The 11,031-nt window shown below is 43.1% G+C and overlaps 1 protein-coding gene across 2 annotated transcripts in view; it reads right to left on the bottom strand.

Annotated features, from left to right (window-relative positions):
* Positions 1–2,559: 2,559 nt before the first annotated feature.
* Positions 2,560–11,031, bottom strand: part of Kcnq5 (potassium voltage-gated channel subfamily Q member 5) — a 557,372-nt gene continuing 548,900 nt past the window's right edge. For both annotated transcript variants that reach the window (XM_052745346.1, XM_052745345.1), the window contains 3 exons: positions 10,272–10,403; positions 8,967–9,093; positions 2,560–7,327 (listed from right to left, as the gene is read on the bottom strand). In XM_052745346.1, coding sequence (XP_052601306.1) covers positions 6,365–7,327; positions 8,967–9,093; positions 10,272–10,403 — 1,222 coding nt within the window. In that variant the 3' untranslated portion in view covers positions 2,560–6,364. The remainder of the gene's footprint in view (positions 7,328–8,966; positions 9,094–10,271; positions 10,404–11,031) is intronic.

The following is an 11,031-nucleotide window of genomic DNA, read 5'->3' as shown; positions in this document are numbered from 1 at the left end:
TTTTTTGTCTTTTCCTCTACACAAGCCTCTAGCTTCTTCATGATGTCATTCATAAGGCTGTTTTCTTCTGCTTCTTCCAATTTCTGATGTTCAGGTCTAGGTGTTGGAGGAGGGCTAGGGCCTGGTGATGCTGTATTGCTATTCATTTTGTTGTATATGTTTCTGCCTTGACGTCTGCCCATCTCCTTGTGGTTCGTTACTGGCCTTATCCGCACACTTGGTTCAGCCAGACCAGTGTTCCAAAAGGGAAGTCCGGAGCAAGATGGGAGCTGGGGGCCGGCCTCTAAGTCTCAGGAAGAGGCTTGGGGCTCAGGGGGATGGGCGTGGGGGCAGGGCGTGGAGACTGCAGGGCCTGCCAGGGGTCTTGGAGAAGGGGATCCTTCCCGGTGGGGCTAGCAGGGAACCTGCCCGGTGGCCAGAACCTGGGGCCAAGTTGGGCAGGTCTTCCCTGGAGTGGCTGGTGCCCAGGGATGGAGTCTGGGGCAAGGAAGGGTACTCACCAGTTTTCCAAAAGGGAAGTCCGGAGCAAGATGGGAGCTGGGGGCCAGCCTCTAAGTCTCAGGAAGAGGCTTGGGGCTCAGGGGGATGGGCGTGGGGGCAGGGCGTGGAGACTGCAGGGTCTGCCAGGGGTCTTGGAGAAGGGGATCCTTCCCGGTGGGGCTAGCAGGGAACCTGCCCGGTGGCCAGAACCTGGGGCCAAGTTGGGTAGGTCTTCCCTGGAGTGGCTGGTGCCCAGGGATGGGGTCTGGAGCAAGGAAGGGTACTCACCAGTTTTCCAAAAGGGAAGTCCGGAGCAAGATGGGAGCTGGGGGCCGGCCTCTAAGTCTCAGGAAGAGGCTTGGGGCTCAGGGGGATGGGCGTGGGGGCAGGGCGTGGAGACTGCAGGGCCTGCCAGGGGTCTTGGAGAAGGGGATCCTTCCCGGTGGGGCTAGCAGGGAACCTGCCCGGTGGCCAGAACCTGGGGCCAAGTTGGGCAGGTCTTCCCTGGAGTGGCTGGTGCCCAGGGATGGGGTCTGGGGCAAGGAAGGGCACTCACCAGTTTTCCAAAAGGGAAGTCCGAGCAAGATGGGAGCTGGTGGCCAGCCTCTAAGTCTCAGGAAGAGGCTTGGGGCTCAGGGGGATGGGAGTGGGGGCAGGGCGTGGAGACTGCAGGGTCTGCCAGGGGTCTTGGAGAAGGGGATCCTTCCCGGTGGGGTTTATTATTATTTTTAAAGATTTATTTGTTCTTAGATTTTATGTGTGTGCTCCTCCTTGAGTTTGTGTGTGTCAAATGTACGCAGTGCCCTTGGAGAATGTGTCCGATTCTCTGGAACTAGAGTTACAGGAGGTTGTGAGTTGCTCAATGGTGGGTGCTGGGAAGTGATCCTGGGTCCTCTGCAAGAGCAGTAAGCACTCTTTTTTTTTTAAGATGAATTTCTAAATGGTTATATTTTTTAATTAATTTATTTTTCTATTATCAGCTTGACACAGTATAAATTCTTATCTAATAGTGAAATGTTTCCTTGAGGCTTGCTCAGTAATTGAGTAAAACCAATACTTATTATAAGCCAGTCATCCTAGGGTCCCCCCTGCTATATAGCTTCTCTGGTTCTGTGTGTTGCAGTCTGATTGTTCTTTGCTTTATATCTAGAATCCACTTATGAGTGAGTACATACCATGTTTGTCCTTCTGGGTTTGGGTTACCTCACTCTGGATAATTTTTTCTAGTTTCATCCATTTGTCTACAAATTTCAGAGCAGTAAGCACTCTTAACTGCTGAGCCACTTCTTCAGACCCTGTAATGGAGTTTCTCGTGGAGGAAAGGACAGTGTTCCTTTGAGGTATAAACATTTTCCTGGTAAGGCAGAGCTGAGTGCATGTACCCATAGGATCTGCACTGGGCATCTACCTGCTTTTTGTTTCTTATCACTTGTTTAGCAAACCCCTTTGTTATCCTGGCTGGGTATCGCTAGGACTGAATCCCCAAGGCTCTCAGTAGTTTCTGAGTGCTGACATGAACACCATAAATAGGAAATTCCATTCCATGAAACTTTCTTCCATGGCACAAGTTATTAAAAATAGTATATAAATATCTGGGGTAAGCTCCATGGCTGAGTACTTGTCTATTTGTAAGAATTTAGATTTGAGTGTATGTGACACAGCGGATTTTGTGTTTAGGCTTGGATCCCATCCCTAAAGCAGATTACGTATTTTCAAATATTCTAAAATCAACATCAATCGGCAATCTAAAAAATTTCTATTCCCAGGAAGTATAGATAAAAGCTATTCAATTTGTAGTCAACACAATAACCGCATGGACTGGTGTCTGAGTTGTGATCCATATCAAATTATGTTCTTCTTGGCCTGGGGATCAGGTGGTCAGGGACCTGAGTTGAATCCTCAAAAATCAAATCAAAGCAAAACAAAACAACAGTTTTTCTTATGATATCCTTGAGAACATATGCAAATCTCCTACACTCCCAGATACAACAGTTTCTCTACCAGAGTCACAAACATACTTTACTACAAAATCTGTGTGTGGTTGCATCAGTCACTTGTTGTGGATAAAAACAGTCACACTCGCTGTTTATAGACATCTTTTTAATGTTTTAGTTTAAAACAAATAATCTCAGTAAAAGACAGCAAAGGAAATTACATTTTAACGATAGCTTGAAATGGGTATGATATTCCTGATTTAGTTGTTTTCAGGAAACAGACAATTGTTTTCCTACATGACTTTTAGAACTGCTCACTTAAATGCACATAATTATATTAAATTAAATTTTTCTTACAAAAACACAACCATGTCATTTAAGGCAGAAAAAAAATCAGGTTCTGGGGAATTAGCATTTATGCTGTTTCCTTGATTTGATTGAATGATCTGTTTGCCTGGGTTTCATCATTCTTTATGGTTTTGCTCTAAAAATGGGTATGATATTTAGTTGGTTTGTGCCTCAACTCCTCTATTAGGCTTGTTTGACTTTCAGATTAAGAACCTTCTGGACAAAACTGAGCCAATGGGAGGTCAGAAAGGCACCTACGAAGAAGAAACTATTAAAGAATCAGAAAACCCGGTAAAGCATCTTAAATTAAATGAACTTGCCATCTACAGATACTAATTTGGTTGAACAAAATGCAACCATTTAGATTAGACATGGCAACATTTTTTAGTTAACCTCCTACAAGGGATGACTGATGTAGGTATTAGCGTGATCAACCTTATGCATTGCATAAGGCAGACGAACTTGAGCTAAGAAAGCACAAGGCTACTTAGTGTGCTCAGCTTAACTGTGCTCCCAGACACTCTTTGGGTGGAGCATTGGGTCTCTGCTAAGTGTAACCGGGAGACCTCCCCTTCCTCCATTCCCCCAGAGAATGGCATAATAGACATAACCCTGAAGTTTAAGCGCCAAAAACCTATCTTGCAATGTCCAAGAGTTTTTGTGCTAGAATAAAATACACAAAATGGTCATGGCTTCAATGTACAAACATTTTTCACAATGTAGTTTTTCACATTTTGCTTAAGACCACAGCAATGTGTTTTGACTTTTGTCTCTGAATCTTCAGTCGTCAGCTGTGTTAGATGAACTGTACTGTGTTTGAGACCTGAGGATGCCTAAGACGGGGTCCCCAATACATTCATAATTCTTGCTGCCAGTGGGGTTCAACCTGAGACAGTATCAGTGCTGTCTGGAAGCTCTCAGCTCCTTCTTCCTCAGCTATTATTTGGAGTGAATCTTGTTGAGTACCAGGCAGGTATCTCTGGCTTTTGCTCAATGGAGGGATCTGTTTTGTGTATACACACATGGGTAAATCCTTTGAAGGGTACATCATTACTTCAGGGTGGTTGGAGACATTGGTAAATGAAAAAAATCACATCAATAATTGAGTAGCTTTCTGTTTGGAAGATGAAAAGAATAGCTTTAAAGGCTTGATAAACATTTTTCAATAGAAGGTAAAATTCACACTTTATCTTATCAGTGTTTTCCTGGGCCAAAAGATCCTGAATGCTATACTCCAGGAGACTGTACCATAGTCTAAGAAAGTTTCATTTGTTTGTTGTTTGTTTGCTTGTTTGTTTCTTTTTTGAGATAGGGTTTCTCTAGGTAGCCCTGGCTATCCAGGCACATACATTGTAGACAGGTTGGCCTTGAACTCACAGTGATCTACCCGCCTCCACCTCTCAAGCCCGTGGGATTAAAGGTGTGTACAACCACACCCTGGATGCATCCTAGAGGGGTGAAAAGAAGGAAGACTTTTAACATTTCACCATTTGTCAAAACTGAGGCTGGGAAGCACATCTGAGGAAGAGAGAATTGCTTTGCTTGAGGGTGAAGGCTGGTTAAGGCCTGGTGAAGTTCTAGAGCAAATCGTGGTGAGGAGTCACCAAACAGTGAAGGGAGGAAAAGTAACGGAGACTCAGAGACAAGGAAAATTCTGCTGGGGGAGAGCCTTGGGAAGGGCTGGCGGATTCGGAGGACTCCCTTTTTTAAACAGATTTCTCTCATTTGGCCTGGATACTGAAAGAAGCCACCCCCCAACCCCAGCACTAATAGTTGCTAAGAAAAAAATGTCTTCTTTCACGAATCCTTTGGTCATTCAAGCCTAGCCAACTTTCCTTAGACTTTTCCTTCCTCCCTTCCTTTTATTTTTTGAGTCTAGGCTTCATATAGCCAAGGCTGGTTTAAACTCCTGAACCTCCTGCCTCCACCTCCCAAATAGTGGGATTACAGGCATGCATACTTACTTGGCTCTCTAAGCCTACTAGAATGTTATTACTTTGGTCAATATCCTGATGGTCCAAGATACTTAGTTCTGTCTCTCTATTTTTGAGACACAATTTTGCTGTATAATCCAGGCTAGCCTTGAACTCGTGATCCCCTGTCTCAGTCTCCCCAGTGCAGTGATTACAGGTGCGGGGCTCAGTTCTAACAAGCAGCCAGTATTGCTTGCCTTTTGAGAAATACATTTTGAATATATATATTTTTTATTTGTTTCTTTGGCATCACAATACATTACTACGGGGTTTTGATTGGCCGCCACATCCAATGTTATCTGGTTTGTGATTATAAATGTTCATAACCTGGAAACTGAGCCAATAATTTCATATTTGGGATAATATTGTCGGGGAGAATAGAAAAATGTTCACTGTAATATGAAAGTAAAGGAAGTTTAGTTTTAGCCTTTCCTGTGCAAAATGTACTACATAATAGCAAAAGACACTCAGGGCATATTAAAAATAAATAGCTAGCAAAAATTCTCTGTTATACAAGAATAAGAGATGTTTAGGTAGTTGAACTTCCTAGCAATATTTATTTTCTAAAAAATCTAGTTGTTTTCATTTTGGCTTCTCTACTCACTGCCCTTTGGGGGTGGGGAGTCACTTCCTTTAATGTCACCCATGTGGTAATGCTTGTGTAGTCTTTCCAAGTCTTCCCTCCATCTCATGTAGATATCCCCTTCCCCAGACCCTACCTGCATGCCTACTAAATGGGAATAGCTGGTCACACTGGCCATTTGAGTGCACAGGATGGGCAACCCTGTCCTTGTGTTCTCACAGAGAGACCAGCCCAGGGCCACAGGCTGCTAGACCCATCAGGAGCTCATAGGCGTGTGAGGAGATGGACCATTTACAGAGTTGACTCCTCCATCAGAGACTATGCTTTCATGAAGTTGAAGATGCCCAGGGAAGAGTGAGTCTCCTGCCCCACTGGCCTGAACAGCATTCTCTGCCCATTTTCTAATTAGAAAACATTCTCAGCACAAAGGACAACATGAAAATGATGTGCAAAATTGCCTGCCACACCGCTAAGTTACCAAAAGCACACAGATTGACATTCAAATTACATTAATAAAATGACCGAGGAGGAATGGGTTGGCAAAGATATCTGGAAATAAGCAGCCATTTCTGTTATGTTCCAAATTCTGCTTTACTTGTGTTATTAGCAGTTGTTGCTAAGCCATTGTGTCTAAACATACATCATGGCCTAATTTTGAAAGTGTACTTTGTATCTAGTCATAAAGCAGAAATGCCTGGAATTTGAAGGTGTTTACTCTCACACTTTCAAAGCACAGTGTCAACTCTTGCGATTGAACTAATCCCGACATCTTCGCACACCCCATAGCATCAGCAGCGACTGTTTGCTTGGGATTTTAGATTCAAGGTACATTACTAAATGCATGGGTTAATGTTGATGCACCTTGGAATTTCTGCCATCCCTAAACATGCATTTTCATGCAATTAAAAGATAACGGGCTTATAAGTTGCCGTTCATGTTCTTCCTGATTCTTGCGATTTCGACTTTTTAGAAGGGCTTTCAGAATAGTTCATGCAGTGATATGTATGGCTAAAAGAACAGCTATGCCTAGAAAGAAAACCAAGAACTTAGTTCAGTTTGACATGAGGCAAACTGAGGGCATCTGTATTGTCTCCTGTCTTACAAATGTTCTGAGATGACCGCGACCTTCCAGTCCTTAGAGAGTCCGATGTAAAAGCAGCTTCCCCCGAAGGCTGTGGGGTGCCATCAAAAGTATCTGTTTCTGCCTCCTCGGCACCCAGTTCTTCATCAGTTATAAACAATTTAGATTCTCTCCACTTGGGGTAAAAATCTTGGCTGCCTCTCGAGCCACTCGACTCACTGCCCGAAAACTGCAAGTTCAGTTCCTCTGTTGACCTGATCAGGTTTTGTACAGACAAAGATTTGCCCAAGTCCTTGGGCACCATGGGGCGGACAGACAACAGAGCTTCCCCTCCCATGTCAAAGCTTTTCCTCAGGGAACGGTCCTTGGTCAGATTGGACTGTGCAAACGGCACGTTTTCCTTGGAGGCAACAAGGCAGGTGGTGACATCAGAAATACTTTCTTGTAAGCCAGTGGGGTTTGGGTGCAGAGTCTCCGGCCTGGCCAGGTGCTTGATGGCTGGGAGAGGGGGTGGGATCTGTAAAGTTGTTGGGGCTGCTGGCTTGGTTGCTGCGCTTATTTGGTTTGCAATGTTATTGGTGGCCGCCATGGAGGAGCCATCGTTCTGACTCATTGGCACCTGTGTTGCTTGGCTGTGCATAGTAGGGCTAAGCGCATAGAATGTCTGAGCACTGAACTCATTTGGCGTTAAAATGAACTGCAGGCCTCTCGAGATGTTGGCGCTGGCTGACCTTGTTAAGCAGCCGCTGTTCTGTGCAGAACTGGACAGGTCTTTGCTATCCACAGGACTCTGGTAGTCAGATGTCTGTTCACATTCAAAAGGCGGGATCTGGAACGATGCCAACGTGAGGGCGGAGGCAGAGCCTTTCCGGAGGACCTGTTGGTAGATATCCAGCAGACAGTCCAACTTGGACTCGATGGACTGGACCTGAAAATGGGGGGAGGGGGGGGAAAGAGTTACACATGAGAACTCTCTCTTATGAAGGACTGACTTTACTCATGGGATTTAAAAGGTGAAATAAGACTTTATTGACAACAGTGAAAGAAATACTATGAAGGCAAATGTTATGGAGTGTCACACTGGTGGTGACAGGGCCGGAGGAGGAAAGGGAGAGAGAGAGAGGGTTACCTGGCCTTTGTGTGACCCCCTTTGCACTCCCCACTCTACTTTTCAAAACTTAAGTTTTTAATTTTTTTTTTTTTTAGCAAAGAGCAATCAGCCTGCAACCCACAGAACCAGGGAGGCTACATAGCAGGGGGGACCCTAGGATGACTGTGGCTTATAATACGTTTTGGTTTTACTCAATTACTGGGCAAGCCTCAATGAAACATTTCACTATTAGGATAAGAATTTATACTGTATCAAGCTGATAATAGAAAAATAAATAAATATATATATACATATTTTTATCATACAAGCATTGTTAAAACGCAATTTTCAAGATGATTTTCAATCAGCATGTTTTTCTTAGCTACACTGGCTGATTTCCTTTCTGGAATGCTAGTGAATTTCAGTAAGAACTTAAGTATCAATCTAAGAGACTTTAAATTTAAAGTTAAAGCCAGGTTGGTTGTGTACACCCTTGATCCCAGCACTTGGGAGGCGGAGGCAGGCGGATCTCTAAGGGTTCAAGGCCTGCCTGGTCTACATAGTAAGTGCCAGCCAGGGCTACATAGTGAGACTTGGCCCCCAACACTCCCCCCCCAAAATAAACAAACAAATAAATAAATGCTTTCAAATGAATACTTGGAATATTTACAATTCCATTGAGAACACTGAGAAGACACAGCCTCAGGGTTAACAATCCATGTTTGCCACAACTATGGTAAGGTTTTTAATCTTATTTTGAATGGAAGAAGCTAAAAGAAACAATGAAATTAAACAAAAACACATCTGACAAATAGATTTTTGCTATTTTACTGTTGGAATTCTATAGTTGCTTTCAGATTAAGTATTAACGGACAAGATAAAAATTTATTTTCCCTCAATGGAAATCCAAAAGTGTTTTAAAGACGTTGTCTATATATAAGCTACTCTCCACTTCATTCCTTTAATATGTACTGATCATTAGGATTAACTTTAGGAGGCCAGACCTGGTGGGGGCACACCTTTAATCCCAGTGCTTGGGAGGCAGAGGCAGGCAGATCTCTGAGTTCAAGGCCAGCCTGGTCTACATAGCAAGTTCCAGGACCACCAGAGCTCTGTAGATAGATTCTGTCTCAAAAACCAAAAATAAAAACAAACAAAAAAGGTTAGCTCTAGGGGTTGGGGAGATAGTGTAGGTTAAGAGCACTTGTTCTCTCAGAGGACCTGGGTTTGACTCCCAGCACCTACATGGCAGCTCACAACCATTCACAACTCCAGTTCCAGGAAAGCCAACAGCCTCTCCTGACCTCCTTAGGCACCAGGCATAAAAGTGGGGCACAGATAGACATGCAGGCAAAACATTCACACACATAGAATAAAAATTAAAAACATTAACTTTAATGTGAACACTTGAGTTGCATAGACTCAGTTTTGATGAACGAATCAGGGCTGAAAGGTAACTCGCGTGTTTGAGCCGTACCTGCTTTTCAACCTTGACAACCCGGCCGAGCATGCTGAGGTCATCCGTTGTCTCATGTTCTGCTGTGATTTTCTCTCGGCTCTTTTTATCTGAGGTGATTTGCCCTTTTCCGAGAATTTGATCAACACTGCCAGACAAAGAAGATACCTGGTTATAGGCACTAACCATACAGATGACACTAGGCCAGTGACGTCATCAACCTTCCTGATGCTGCGAACTTTGAATACAGTTCCTCACTTTGTGGTGACCTCCAACCATAAAATTATTTTTGTTGCTACTTTGTAACTGTAATTTTGCTACTGTTATAAACCGCAATGTAAATATCTGATATCTTCCCTGATCTTAGGTGACCCCTGTGAAAGGGTCATTCGACCCTCAGAGGGGTGGATGTACCCAGAGGTTGAGAGCCACTGCACTAGGAAAAGAGCAGTGCTCAAAAAAAGAAAGGCAAGCATCACATCTGTAAAAGGTGAAACAAGGTGACAGTTGTGCCAATTGATCCGATGATCTTCCTTTTTAGAAAAGAGTCATTTGCATTATTTATTTATGTGTGTGTGTGTGTGTGTGTGTGTGTCTGCCACATGTGTGCAGGTACCTTTGGAGGTGTCAGATTCCCTGGATCTGAAGTGTCCACCTGACTGTGGGTGCTGGGATGGGAACTCGGGTCCTCTGGAAGAGCATCAAGTGCTCTTAACTGCTGAGTTCCCTCCCTCACCCCTGATTATGTTCTTAACACAAGATTACATGAGATTAATTTTTCATCTTTCTGGTGCATGATGAAACCATTTATGAAGGAATTGCTAGAGGAAAAAATGTGCATGCAAGCAAAGTAACTCGTTTCTACCTTGGACCAGTCAGCTCTGAATTTAACCGTAAAAATCATGAAATCACAATCATGATTAGTTTACACTGATAGAACAGGTTAATGAGGATTTTACATCTGATATGTGGGTGATAAGCAGATGAGAAAGCTATGGTCTTTTGTAAAGTGTTCTACTGAGCTACATTGCTAGGCTATCATTAACATTTACCAAGTTCAGGGTTCCAGATTACTACATGTTACAAACTACACTGACTAGTCAGTGGTCATGTCAACCCTATGAAGCACCACTGACATTCTCTCCATTTTCCAGAAGAGGGAGCTGAGATATGGGGAGGTTGTTTGGTTTACACCTGAAAAGAAGAATACAGTATATGTTATAAAGCAACCTTCCCGTTGCCTACCAAAAATGAATCAGAAATACAGAACTGAGAGGATTGGTGTGTTGTAGGAAACCCCAGACAGTTTCCATACCCATTTCGTACCGTGTTTGAAGGCTTTTAATTCTACACAGCATGTCCAGATGACCAGCAGAATATTGTTCAATGACATCTTTTACATCATATGGGCGCAATGTTTCCTTAAACTTCCGTTTTGCCACATGAAATTTCATAATTCTGTATAAACACATATTAAATATTATTTCGCACAACTTTGTCAAAGTAAGTTACCAATACATTTATCACCAAATACAAAAAAAAAAAAAAAAAAACTCAAAAAAAAAACCAAACCCCAAAACCTCACAGTGGTACAGATCTGTAATTCCACTTACTCTAGAGGCCAAGGCAGGGGGATCATAATAAGTTCAAGACTTGCCTGGGCTACATGTCCAGCTTGGGAAACTTAGTGACATTCTATCTCAGAACAAAAAAGGTCAAAGCAGGGCTGGGGATACAGCTCAGGGATACAGCTCATGTGTAAAGTCCTGGGTTCAGTCCAGGACTGAAATATTTGTACATATATGAAACTCTGGGAAGCAAAAATCATGTATCAATATTTTATGCTTCTACAGTAATGCAATATAAAAGACAGGTTAAAGAGGGCATTATTAACATTTCATACGAGACACACCTTCAGTATAGCAACACATGATAAAAAAGAAACTGAACATAAAGTGTTGTATCTTTTTAATATCCATTGAAATCTCCAATTAAAACCACAGTCAAATGCAATTCTATGTGGCCTTAGACATCCAAGATACCATAACACATAGGGACAATATCTCTTAAAAAATAGAGCATGCTG

Source organism: Peromyscus californicus, unplaced genomic scaffold (genome assembly GCF_007827085.1).
Source record: "Peromyscus californicus insignis strain IS unplaced genomic scaffold, ASM782708v3 Scaffold_19__1_contigs__length_69161282, whole genome shotgun sequence".
Taxonomy (NCBI): domain Eukaryota; kingdom Metazoa; phylum Chordata; class Mammalia; order Rodentia; family Cricetidae; genus Peromyscus; species Peromyscus californicus.
Note: the sequence above shows the minus strand (reverse complement) of the source record. Positions and strands in the feature narration are given on the sequence as shown.